Source organism: Dermacentor silvarum, chromosome 4 (assembly GCF_013339745.2).
Source record: "Dermacentor silvarum isolate Dsil-2018 chromosome 4, BIME_Dsil_1.4, whole genome shotgun sequence".
NCBI lineage: Eukaryota > Metazoa > Arthropoda > Arachnida > Ixodida > Ixodidae > Dermacentor > Dermacentor silvarum.
The window spans coordinates 18,869,985-18,884,131 of record NC_051157.2 but is presented as its reverse complement, the minus strand read 5'-3'; the positions used below and the strand labels follow the sequence as shown (position 1 = coordinate 18,884,131).

At 46.7% G+C, this 14,147-nt stretch overlaps 1 protein-coding gene across 1 annotated transcript; it reads left to right on the top strand.

Annotated features, from left to right (window-relative positions):
- The first annotated feature begins 4,794 nt into the window (after positions 1-4,794).
- Positions 4,795-12,139, top strand: LOC119449567 (protein cereblon). Its single transcript, XM_037712759.2, has 2 exons — positions 4,795-6,366; positions 9,590-12,139. Exon 1 carries the CDS (start codon positions 4,899-4,901, stop codon positions 6,120-6,122), a length of 1,224 nt encoding a protein of 407 aa, XP_037568687.1. The 5' UTR covers positions 4,795-4,898; the 3' UTR covers positions 6,123-6,366; positions 9,590-12,139.
- Positions 12,140-14,147: the final 2,008 nt, after the last annotated feature.

The following is a 14,147-nucleotide window of genomic DNA, read 5'->3' as shown; positions in this document are numbered from 1 at the left end:
GAGCACAGCTGCCTGACCAGCGGCAGCACCAGGCCCAGGCGGACATGCAGGACGAAGACCGCCACGGGCGACCGCAGCATACGTTAAGTCCGCTGGGCCTGAAGAGGCCGCAGGCTGGAGGACCGTAGGGGCAGCCAGGCGAGCCTGTGCCAGCTGGTCCCGGAGCTCATCCGCCCTGCCACACTGGCGCGCCGCCACAGCCCGCATGTCCGCACATTCCTGCACCAGCTGACGAAGATGACCGAGGATCTGGGAACGGTGGCTGTTTGTCACTTTACAGTTCGTGTCGAACAAAATGTCCGTTATCAGCTTTTCGCATTCCACAGCGCGGTGGAACGACGCGGACAAAGCCTCATCCACCATGCTACGAGCGGAAGAGGAGGGCAAGCCGACACCACCAGGCCGTTCCCCACGATCAGCAGAAGCATCAGCAGGCACGCCCCCGGAACCGAGCCCAGCACCCACGGCGGCCAGCACGCGGTCTCCATCCGACGAAAACACAGAGTCGTTCGAGCGTGGCGAGGCGTCCGCCGGAAGGAGGCCATCCCGCGGCGGCAGCCCAGCAGCCGTAGGCCGAACATCCGCCATGCCCCGCTAGTGGGTCCGGGCCATCAGCCAGTTGGGCGGCCAAGGGCCCGCCGCAAAAAGGGAGATTTAGGCAAGGTTAAGGCCTCCCAGGCTGAAATTCTGGCCTGTCCGGGAGCAGGAGACGGTCGCGGAAGACGGCCAACAAACGGTGAGTGCCAGAAGGAAGAAAAACCTGACCTTTCGCTGAAAATGGGCAGGAGCGAAGCGGCCAGCGGACAAGCAGCGTCGTCTTCCTGGGAAGAGATGGGAAGCCCAAGCAAAGCGCGATCACTGGAAGGCAACGGATAACTCCTGCATTTGCGAGGTAAGTGTCAAGAATGTTTAGGCTACCAGGCGATGCCTTACAGCCACCTCCATCGGCTCTTTTGATGGCCCGAAGTTGAACCTCCAGGCTCGGGTCTCGGAGTATTGTTTCCCACGCTTCCGGCGAGGGAGCGGCCAGGAGATCTGGTGAGGGAGGGTCTTCCCTGCATTCCCAGTGAATATGATTTAAAGAGTGTATGAACCCACATAATGAGCAGTGTGGGTCTGTCAAGTCAGGGTAAAAGTGTGCGTATATTTGTGGGTTGTGAAAGGAGTGCGTTTGGAGTCGGCGCCAGGTGACTTCTTGACGCTTGGTGAGCCTGGGATGAGGTGGATGAGGTTTTGTCCGTCTTGCGAGGTGGTGGTGTTTTGTGCAATATCGTGGTATGTGGTCAGTGGCTCGCTGACCAGGTCCCCCGGATCAGAGATGGGACCCACCGCTCGGTTGACGAATCCTCGAGCACATTGATGGGCCGCCTCGTTCCGAGGGTTCCCTGCGTTAGCCGGGACCCATATCAATTCAATTGGGGTGGATTCTTCTTCACTGTCTTGTTATTTTGGGGAGAGTAGGGGGTGCAGTATTCACAGCGTGGTTAGTGCCTCGATTCCACGTGCAAAGTTGAATATGGCGGTCTTTGAGTTGCTGATTATGGTGGTAAATCCGGCCACTGCAGCGTGGACAATGGCCGCCTCTTCTGCCTCCGCCGAGTTGAGGGCACGGACAGAACCGGCCGTCCTTATTGGTGTTGCTCGAGGCGCAGATTGGTTGTTGTCGTTGTTGTTGTTGATCTTGGGAAGGGTAATTACCCTAATTGCGTACGTACGTGTTTTTTGGCAAGGAATATTGAGCAGCGTCGGCGTATGCTGCTTCGGAGTTGGACCCGTGGGTTTTGTATAGGGCTTGATCTTTTGCTTTTCGTCTGCCGACGTGATGACCTGCCAGCCTGTTCTTTGGCATCGGCTTGATGATGAATCTCCTTCTGATGTCGGGGGAATGGTGGCAGGATCGTTGCACGTTGGGGATACTCGGTGCCCGATTCGGTCCAGGATCCAACTGGACCAACTGGACTCTTGCTTCCTAGCTTATAGTCGGTGAATGTGTGCCGTGCGATGTGCTTCTAGAAGCTCTTCCAGGGTATTGTGTAACCCCAGGCTTAGGAGGTGCTCGGTAGGGGTGGTACGGATGAGCCCCAGCGCCGCATTGTACATTTTGCGAATGAGGCGGTCCAGTTGTGAGAAAAGTAATCAGACTTTAACAGGCGGTTGTAGCGAAATATTTGGTTAATTTTGAATATTCGCAAATACCGAATAGTTTCTTTTCAAGTACCAATAGTTAGTGTGTAGTATTCGATGCGTATTCGAAACTTTCAATATTCGCCCATCCAATACGGACACGTTAACAGCCCTGAAGAGTGAAGACCTGGGGCGGCTTGCAGGAACATTTAATAACGAAAATAACAACGAATAAAAGAACGCGTTCTTAAATGTTCCCTAGACAACTCACTAGTCCGCACTATAACGCGTTCTTAAATTCGTAAAAAGAACGCGTTCTTAAATGTTCCTTAGACAACTCACTAGTCCGCACTATACCGCGTTCTTAAATTCGTTATTATTGTGATAGCAAAAAATGTCACAGTATCGCCCTAAGGGCGAAGCAATGAATGCGATAGCAACACAGCAATGTCATACGAAGTAAGATGAGCGGCTTTGGTAGCAATATGAATTGTAGTAAACATGAGCTGACTAAGTAAGCAGGTGTGCTGCGGCGTAAGTAGACCGACATGAAGAGAGACTCGATGACCACGAGAAGGCGCGTGTGAAACGGTGGTGTTGATGAGAAGCGCTTCCCGTGGGCAGCGCGTGCGAAGGGACACACCTGTAGTGCTGCACTGCCGATCCGGGCAGCATTGCATGTGTAGCGTGCGTTGGAAAATGTGGCCCGACTATTACTAACTGAATGAACAAGCGTGGTGTGAGCGCGCACAAACAAACATGAATAGATCACACTGAATGACAGCAGACAACGACTGTCAAAACGCTGGCAGCGAGCCCATACGCCGCAGCGGGCGAAGGTACGTGCGGTCTATCGCTTCAACGGAAACTGAGCGGCGAATGCACGGCGCATAAAGGTCAGAGCCGTGTGGAGATAAGAGACGGTCCGGGCGAGCGAGCGACGAGCGCGGTTGTTGGCAGAGTAGAAGTGCGCCCCCCCCCCCCCCCCCCCGCGCGCTCCCTCCAGCGCTGGCTTCCCGCTTCCTTGCTTGCGCGTGGGTGATTGAGTGTGTTCGCTCTCCTTGATAGCGCGCGTCCCCGCACGCTTCCGCTCGGGCATACGGCGCGCGGCGAAGATTTTGTCTATAGGGAACCTCACGGCGACGGCGACGGCAGAAATCCGGTTGAAGTGTCCATATAATTGCTATCGCAATAATATATGGACACTCCAAGCGCATTTCTGCCATCGCTGTGAGGTTCCGTATAAAGTCCAACGGCGATAAAATCGTCGCCGCGCGCCGTACGCTGTGTGTGCGAGTGAAAGCGTACGAGGCCGGCAATCGCGGCTCAATGTAGAGCACGCGAGGGAGGCAGGCAGGCCGGAAGCGCGCGGTCTTTCGCGCGCGAGGCACGGGGGCGAGGCGACGGAGAGGGAGGTAGGGGGGTGATTCCGCTTCGTCGGCTGCTCCTCACAGCACGGCCGCGCTACCGTAGCCGCGCAGACGCCGTATCTTGAAAGCTATCTGCGATGTGGGCGAAGTGCGCGCCCGCGCGGGCCTCATCTTCAAAGCGATCTGCGATGGGGGACAAAGTGCATGCGCCGAGTGCCGGTAGCTTCGTATACACTGTGCTTTCGACATTTAGTTCGTGTTGAAGCGAGACGAGAGACAGCCCGAAGGTCAATTTGCCCGCTGCTTCTGGCGCGCTTTCTCAGTCCGGCGTTTTCATGGCGAGTTTCCGCGATCATCGAGCGAGATGTTTACCTGTGCGCGCGTGTCACCGTGCTTGTCTACTTAGTTAGTAAGCGAATGTTTACAACTTTATACTGCCTATTAACCTACTATCTTTGCTTCGTATAGCTCTCTACTAATTTGCTATTGCAATGGATGCTTCGGCTTGCGGGCGAAACTGCGACTTTTAGTTTCATTATTAAATGTTCGTGCAAGCCACCCCTGGTTACTCGAGATGACCTTCAACGCATTAGTGGCTGCTGCAATATATCTAGCTAATGACACTGAAATAATCTAAATGCAAAGTAATATGTCCGTGAACATTGACACTTTTTGAACACAGTTTGAATATTGAAACAGTTCGAGCTTGCTGCATCGCTCGGGGCCCCTCGTTATAACCATTTAACCAACCTAACATTCTTTTTGTGTTTACTGCAAAGTGAAAACGTATTATTTTGCCTTATTTTACGAAGAGCGTAAGAGGCGTTTATTCAGTTCACTAAGAAAGCTGAAATTATTGCTGCAAGTTGTGAGTGAATAAGGCGTTGTTTGTTCTCTTGATGTGTGAGTACCGGTGTCACACGACCACTATTGATCGTGATCAAGCCCGATCCGGATAGAAATTATCAACTGTGATTGTCTCCCTCGCGCAGCTTGCGCAAAGGAGCCAATCACGACCGAGAAATTCGATCCGGATCGAGCTTGATCACTATCAAAAGTGCGCCGTGTGACATCCGTACTAAAAATTCAGATAGTTAGCTTTCCTAGTGTGTTGCTATGTCATTTATTTGGCTCGGAAAGCGCTGGGAAGGCGCTGGAAAATTATTTAGCACATTGTAGCAGACGAAAACGCCGCTTGGGAACAACACGCGAGCGCGCTCGCGGCTGTTGCTCCATCTGTAGAGCAAAAACGAAAGGAACGACCCTACTCTCGGCTTCAGCGCTCCAGTGGTCACCAAAACAAATATGGCGCCGTTCGTGTTCTAAAAATGCGGTGAAAAACTGCGCACAGGCTTTTTAGGGAGGTTAAACAGAAAGTTTACGCTTCGCCGGGGTGGTTAACCGATGGCGGATGACATAGTACACCTTGTTCCGAGGGCCGAGGACGCTGACGAGGAGGAAGACTCGGCGTCTGCCTCTGCGATGGACGTCTCCTATGACACTTCGCTGCCAGCGCAGCACACTTACCTCGGTAACGACATGGAGGATCTCACGGGCAGGACGGTCTTCGAAGAAGACAGCCTGCAAACGATACCTGTACTGACATCCCATGACGTCATACTGGTGCCAGGCCAGATCTTGCCTCTTCAGATATTTCGACCCTTGGAGATATCGATGATGCACAGAATTATAGAAAACGATCGGACTTTCGGCATCGTTGGCGAAAGCGCGAGTAGCAATTCTCCACAGCCGCTAGGCACTACTGCTGAAATACGATCCTACAAAGAGGAGGTTGATGAGTTGTCCGGCGTAGCAACACTTGTGGTGAAAGCGGAAGGTCGACAGAGGTTCCGCATTATCAGCTCCCGCACAAGAAGTGACGGCATTCTCATGGCTAGCATTAAAATACTCCCTGACAAGCCCACCGCCGACGTCGGTGAAGCCGCTCGACTTCCAAGCCTATCGAGATTTAAGGGGCGCTCCACGTCTCAGTACGCTCTGAGCGAGCGACACAAAGACCCTTACGGGTTCTCCCACATGACGGCCTGGCCCTCCTGGGTGTACCGACAGTACGACGCCAACCTACTGGTTTCGAAAATAGAGGCAGAGTTGCGCGAGTGGACGGAAAATTTTGCCACCTTGAGCCTACCCCGCGACCCGTGTCGCTTTTCATACTGGGTCGCGAGCAGTCTTCTCCTTGACGACAAACTCCGCCTGGAGATGTTGTCTTACGACAACCCTGTACAGCGACTGCGATGTGAACTGTCCATTCTTCGTGACTGTCGCGTGCTGACTTGTAAGGAGTGCAACCAGAAGATGGCCGACAGGAGCGATGTGTTCAGCATGTCTCAGAGCGGACCACAGGGCGCTTACGTAAATCCTCATGGATATGTACACGAGATGATAACTGTGCGCAAAGCCACTGGCGTATACTTGAATGGTCGACCGAGCACGCTGTACAGCTGGTTCCCAGGTTATGCATGGACGATCCTGCAGTGCAGTGGTTGCCACTGCCATGTTGGATGGAAGTTTACTGCTTCCAACAAGGCCCTCTTACCAAAGAAGTTTTGGGGTTTATGCAGAGCTGCAATAAGGCCGGCATTGCAAACTGAAAGGCGCTCATCTTAAGAAATATGTGGTTGCAGTCTTGGAGCCTTGACACGAGAGCCTAGTCACGTGCTTAAGCCCTCTGTAAGAGCCCCACCTTGTATGTCGCCTTACCTTCTACCTTGAAGGAGCAAGGTCTGGTCAACTGATTACTTAGCCAAGGATGCGTGCAGAAAATCAATTGAGCCTGACTTGCCTTGTCTGCGCACGTGCCATCGTCCAGTCAGGCCTCCACCACGTGGTGTTTGCATACCGCCTGATTGAAGTGAGTTGACATTTGTAGGGCGTTCAGGTGCTTGATGTACTCTGATGCAATAAGCTCATTGCTTGCAGTCCAAGGCGACCAATACTGCTGCATATGGTAAAGGCTGTAATTTGAATGCTCAGATTGCCAGCTTATTTTGGCTTAGTCCATGTGCAGCTAAGCTCTAATATACTCGCTACTGAACAAAATCTACCATCTTTCTATGGTATGTATTAAAGCTCTGCCCCATGTGATCACTGCACTGAAAGAAATGAGCCAAATAAAAGGATAAAGCTTTGTTCTTTTCTATTCGGTTATGGTAAAGGCCTCAGTGCAAGCATTTGAAAATATTTTTTTGTTTAGTGGTAGTACATTTTGTGTATGTTTTATAACATGCAGATTGTACATGTAAAGTGTTTATTTTTTGCTCATTGCATCATTCAGCTAGCTGTACCTTAGTGAAATGTCCCCAGAAAGTGTAAAAACATTAAGTTGCTTTCCTGTGGCAGGTAAATTTTAACCGAGTGCAGCTTGTTGCACAGACAGCATTCATTTACCTGGTCATGTAAGAGGCTCCTTTTGCTAAAATGCTCACAGGCAGTTGCAAATGCGCTACATTACAGCATTTAGCAGTAACACACAGAAGTGTTGCAGTAGTTGCTAAGCTTTATGACAAACTTCTTCTCAATGCAATAGCATTTACTGTAAATTTTTCTGATGTGTGTGTAGTCCTATGAATATTTCTTGCTTTGCTTATCTTTTCCTACCTGCTTAGCCTATGGTATGTCAATATATTTGCGGAAATGGCTATATCATCGGATGCAGCGTGAGGCATCAGAAATAGATGCATCTCAAGTTATGCAAGACATAATACAGTTGCAGCAACTAAAATGGTGTCATCACACCAGTTTGTTACAAACTTACAGTCATCAGAGCACATTGCTTTATTGGGCCATCTGTGGGTTTATGATATAAATTTTGATTAATGTTATGCACTCAGTAAAATGTTCACTTGTTGAGAATAATCAAATACATGCCACTGGCATCTTACTAACTGATGTGGATACATTTGCTACAAAGGAAGTTATGAAATGCCATCTTCTAGTTACTTCTCTGATTAAATGTTTACACGGCTTGCAGGGCTTTCTGCCTTCTTCAAAATCGAAGCAATAACAATCTATTTCCTGTAATTGCTCAGAGTAGCTGTTGTCCCCCAGCTGCTGAGCCAAATGTACTGTGCAACATAAGAGGATGCTAAATTGTGTTACAAACGCTTCTACTTATTACTGACTGTAAATCTGTCTCCTGTTACATTGATCTCTTCACAAGATCTGCTCCATGTTATACCTAAACACGCCAGAGTGGCAAGATTTGATGCTAGGAATTTAAATATTACTTTGATCAGCCTACATTTGCCTACAACCTTAGCAATATGAGAAGGAATGGTGCACTTGTGGATAACCACATTTTTGTTATCACTCATAACACAATGCCTTCTGTTCTCATTGAAATGTGTAAATTTAAATACACTGCAATGGTTATGCTTTGTGTTATGTTGTTCTACTTCTACCTTCCTGTAAAAGGCAGGTAGGCATCAAAGTGTTGTGGGTCTGGCAAGCGCTTTTTTCGCTTATGCAGGAACGCCATTAACATGCAAATGGTTTCAGGCATATTTGGCAACAACACAACAGAGCTTTAGGAAGCAGTGAGGCTGGTTTGTCTAAGTTAAAAGTTTGTGGCAATGTGATGGCAAGGAACAAGTAGGTGGTAGGAAGCATTTGTATGCATTATGCTTTAGGGTGGTGACAACAGCTGTACTGTTGCTGCAAGCAGCTGTCAAACCTTGGACGCCACTATTTTTATTTTCAGTTTGATAACTGCACAACATTATTGCCTTTTTATTAAAGAACTGCGCATCATTGCTTGCATTGATTTTCAAGTCAGTTTTGCCTAAATTATGCAATAAAAATCAATCAATCCATGAGCTGAATACAATTTGTATGCCGCTTATATGTGACCATGACAATGAGCACATTGCTTCCAATGACCCCGGGAACAAATTACTTTCTCCTGGAAACATGGGAGGCAGACTTCGGAGGATGGCGCCGCTGCTTAGCCACGGAGGAATGGGCACGCGTCATGCTCAGACTTCGGCTGTTGGCTTACATATGAAATGTGTGCTCTGCTGTCCTCAGTGTAAGGAGTCTGTTTCGTTTGTTCAAGGAGTACTGCAAAACTTTTGAACATGGTAAGAAGACATTCGTGATTGTAGGCAATGTTTCCATAAACATGCAAGCCAAATATTATTCTGCTGCAAGCAGCAGGAAGTCCGCACTCTCGCATAGAAAATAACTGGCTCTCTCCCGCGGCTTTGTAGGCCTTGTTTATTACGCCGCCTACGACATCATAGACCTGTGCAACAGCCCATGGATGCCAGCCATTGGGAGGTTGTTCATGATCATAAATTGCTCCCGAGCTAAAGCTTGCACATGCGTGCACGTCCCCTCTAAACTTCTAGCCAATGATGAAGTAGTGGTTGTGCATTGTGGTTATTGTTAACGCATTCTGATAGTCCTGTCACCACTCCTTTCTGGCACCACACCTTTTGTCAAGTGGAAACCGTGAAGCAGTTACCTTGAGTGCACATTGGAGTTACCATAACTTACAAACCTTATAGGTTACCATAAGTGTACTGCAGAAAGAAGCAATAGGGGCTAGGGCGTTGCTATCAGTGCCGTCCCAGCAAAGAGGAAACGTGTTGAGGAGGAAAGGGAAAAGTAAACATTCCACTCTTTATATTTTAATTATTGTCACGCCCTTCTAAACATTTTCTGCGGGAATATATGTTGATTGAAGAGCATCCGACTCACTTCACATGTTTTCAGTTTTGTAAACTAAATGCAGCGCCACTTTGTCGGGAGAAGGCGATGTTCGCTGTGGGCGTGCGACAGTCATGGGAACCGAGGATTCCCCCAATTTTTAGATGTAAGCAATCATCAGGATTACCCACACTATATGTATGTGCGTGTGTATTTTAGAGCAAGACTCGTTTGAAAATCTTATTCATTGCATGGTACCTCTGGTGACACGTAGCATGCCCCATTTTATCAGATTCTGACATTTTGCTTCATGCCTATTGAATTTAGTTTGCAGCATAGCTTGCTATATCTGCAGAAGGAGGTGCACATTTGTACCACGGATTACTCTGCAGTAATACACAATACCTATGATGGTTCCCTGGCAGATGGACAGACAAAGCAACATCTAGCAACCGCATGGTCACTCCCAGGTTACGAACACAATGGATATGCCCCTCGAACAGAGCAAGTATACATGCACCAGCAAAAGATAAATCTTCCTCTCCTCCCTTCTCCTTGTCCTGCTATCTATGTCTTTGCAATTGCCTTGCCTTGTGTGAAGGAGGTTTGTTTACGGTGTACAAAAAAATACTGATGCCTCTGGTATAATAACTTAGCCTCATTAAGGAGGTTTTTTGACCATGAGGTCAGGATAATTTAGCTACTCCATTTCCCAAGTCCTCCACATAAATGTGTGCATGCTTGCGCTATCTGAGTACCACATCTTATATTAGCTGTTGATGTGTGGGGTGTGTGACTGCAGAACGTTTTCTGTTGCTGAATGATTGGAGCACCTACTCTCTATGCCTGTGTGATTTGCAACTATTTTCCAAGAATGCCTAGGAACATAGAGCAGGAAGAGAGAGCTTTTGTAGGAGCAGTCTCTCCTGCTTCTTTTTTTGGCCTGGTGCTGACTGTAATAGGATCTCGTAGTGGACACTTTGACCTAAAATTCTAAGTGTTAGCATTACTACACTTGCAGAAATCTAGCTTTTGATGCTCTGCATTGTCTCTTGTAGTACAGAGTTTTGTAACTCCAATGGAGTTAACAGCTGCACTACCTGCAGTGCTACATAACAGCTGTGTTAGCAAAAGTTGCAGTGGTGATCGTCTTTCATATGGGAACACTGTGGGTACTTGCATTGTTAGGCTGCAACAACATTCTAGAATGTGCAGTGTGCTGTCATTGGTTGCAATCTGTTATTGTTTTCACAGATTGCCTCACTGTAATTAAGTGATACCCTTTGGCATGCTTGTATTGTCAAAGATATCAAGTAGCGCATCAGCACTAATAGGGGCATAATTGAACAAAACCATGCATAAGAAATCAAAGTCCACAAAGACGTGTCTGAGTGCATGAGCGTTGGAGTGTACTGTCTATAACAAAATAGTATGGTTGGTCTTTGATTTGTTTGATCACTCTGGCCACGATACCTGATTCGGAAAGAAATTAACTCACTTTACAACCTTTTTTAAAGACCAAGACAAGTGCAACTCCTATTGTGACACAATGACAAACTGCAAGCTGTACGGCACGATGCCTTCCCCCGTTTCAAGGATCACGCATTGTCATCCTTCCCAAAGCATTGGCACTCAGCAAGTCACAATTGTCTTCAACATACATTTTTTGCCGCATTGTAGTCAGTATGGCAGGTCTGCCCCTAAAAAACAAGTTTACCTTAAAACACACATGCCACAGTGAACCTTCAGCATCCTGCAATGAGTGTTGACAAACTGACACCTTCCTGCCATTTGATGTCATTCAGAGTGGAAAGGTGGTAATTACAAGCTGAGTTACCGCAAAGGGAAACATTATAGTCCAGGCCAACACTTCAGTTATGTGCCATAAAAAACAGGCATGAGAGAAGATTGAACACTGGCTCACTTGTACTCTGGTCTCTGCTGATCACATTGCTTGCAAAATTGTCAGGCTTCTTGTGCACCGTTGAACGTGTCAAGGCACCATTGTTTTTAATTTTTTCATTGTGCACGCATGTTGTGTTTAGCCACGTAAAAAGGACTACAGCAAGTAAGAAGGTATAGCTACCCTGAGCAGGCTTCTGCACTTTACTAAATATGTGCATGTCACCATGTATTAATGTACTGTAAATTGTGCTGAGACATTTAGCATATACTGCTCTTGTACATACAGTCCTCTCATGATTGTAGCTCCACAGTTGTCACCCTTAGTCAGGCTTTAGTTGCAAATTACTTGCAGACTACCGAGCCTTTTCAATTGCTGCAAGAATGTACAGTCACATGCAATTTGAGCTGCAACATGGTGCCCGGGTTCAGAAGGGCCCCAAGACGGCATGGCAACATCGACATATGAATAATTGGAGAACTAAATAATACTGTTGCAATTACTGGTATTGTACAAATTCTTCATATGTTGCTGCTGCCGTGCAATCTGGGGGCCCTTTTGAACAGGTGCACCATATTGCAGCTCATTTTGTATGTGATTGTGCATCTGTTGCAATAAATAAAATTGAGTGAGTACATCCATGTGCATAAACATAACTTATTTGTGTTTACAGTCAACATTCTGCATGTTCAGATTTGCTAAGGATCTTGTTGCACACCCTCTAACTTGCCACAAAACCCATAATATGAGTGCTGTCACATTTCTGAAGGTGATATGTTGATTACCATTCTGTGGGGGTGCACTTCATCGCTATATGCAGTGCATGTTTGTATTGTCTGCCTCTGAAAAGAATGTGAGAGCCCAGTATAATATTTTTGTCAGAAATTAACTAATTTTTTCAGGTTCCTGCAGTTTGTTTCTTAGACAAAAAGACCATGAGGATAAAACGACCCGCATGACATGACATTGCTCTCATAAATGGGAATGAAAGTGTGATTGTGTCATACTGTGCGACAACAGTTGTGTATGACTGAGCTTAAATTATGCAATAAAGTGCAGTGCTTGAGAAAAACTTTATGACTGCTGCTGAACAGTGACTGCTGAACCTTAACTTCAGGGCACGGAAGCTCACACACACACAGGCAATCATACTGCCTGGTTCTTTATTAATTGACAGATACAAACTGGAGTGTTTAGCGAACATGACAACACATTGTTGTAATAATTCATCTTAAAACTCTCCGCAGCACCACCTGCCATCACATTTACAGCAGTCTTGACATAGGTGCACCGAGCTGTAGAAGATTTGCCTACAGCTTGTTGTAGTGTCCTGTTGCTTGAGCTCACATTACATTTTGCGCGTCGTGTAATTATTTACAGCGTGATGCACATAAGCTTGTATTGAATAGTTACTGTATTCGTGTATATAAAATCATATTCACACAAATCGTTGTGTTACATCCCGACATAAATAAAAAGCTGTCAGTGGTTATACCAAGGAACGGGTAATTGAAAATGCACAATAACATGTTGCTGCACGTGCAGGTGTTGTTGCCTGATTTGTAGATAAAGTTGCAAGCATGCGGATTCAGTGAGTTGAAAATTATCAGTTGTGTTGACTGCTGTTGAAGCCATCTGATGGGTTTCAAAAAAGTCTCACCAAAGAACTACTCGGTGAATCGGGCTGAAACATTCCAGGGACAGAGTATGGGCTTTGAAAAACACACTGGTAAAGTAGATAAAAGTCAAAACCATGATACAAATTAGCAGGCCTTCATGCAGCACCTGAGTGAATGTAATGCATTAGCATAAAGCCTAAACCCTGTCATCTTCTATGATTACCTACCGAAGATAGGGCTGCCAACTTTTGAGCGTGGTGGTGCTACGTCAGTACGTCATGGCATGAGACAATAATTTATTGCACATACTTTATATTGGTGTATGAAATGGCCGACTTTTGACACTGCTACATTCATTCTGTAAAGGTCATACGTCACCAGCTTAATTACAATTCCAATAACACTCCGTGTCAGGCTTGGTGTTTTGCTGTTGTACAAGTTTGTTTTACATCTTGAGCAAAGTATAAACATGCTGACGACGTCTTCTGTAAATATAGTTGCAAGCAGGCGGCTGTGTTGTAAGCACGAGAAACTCTGGTTAGCACAACTTGCACTGGAACATCATTTCAGGGACCATATTCTGAAACGTTCCATTTGGGAGAAATTTCTTTTTTCGCTTTCAGGCGCGCGCTGATTGGCTGGTTGAGCAAAACCGGGAAAGAAGTCGCGCCACCTAGTAGTTCTGGTGTACGTCACTTTGACGTCACGGTGTCAGTGGGTGCTACTGACATGTATTGAATAAACGAACGCGCCTGTGTCGTACTGTGGCCGATACATTCGAAAACAACACACCCGAGCCGCTCTGCACTCGCACGAGTCGCACGGTGCGCCCTCTCGTGTGTTTTGCGAAGCGTTCGAGCACGCGTGTTGGTAGTGCATGCTGACGTCACGGGTAAGCAGCCGGTTGACTTGTTGAACGCGACTTTCGCCTAAGCGAAATTTCTCCCAAATGGAACGTTTCAGAATACGGCCCCAGCTTGGCAGCAGCGACTTCATTATTTATATTTACGAAAACGAGCTCGGAAATAAAATTAATAAATTTGCAGTAATTTGCCTAACAAGAAAGTTCATCTTTTACAAACACCATATTGACAAACTGAACAACTGTATTTTTTTTTTTCATTTCTTTTATTACATACTGCCGGCCTACTTTTGAGGCCTTAGGAAGGAGTGGGAGCAGGGAGACAACATAAGATCAGTACACAAAAACAAAACGAGAGGGGGCAATTGAGTAAAAAAAAAAAAAAAAAAAAAAAAAAACGAAATCGGAGGAGAACACACACGCGTCAATGCGTACACGCAGTGCGCAAGAAAATAACTTTCTAGGCAATAATCACATGACAATTTACGAAGCAATTACAATTGCATTACATAAAAAGGGAACAAATGATACAGAAGCCTATCATGCAAGCAATGACATTCATGTTATGTAAAAGCTAAATGGATACAAAAGAAAAGCAA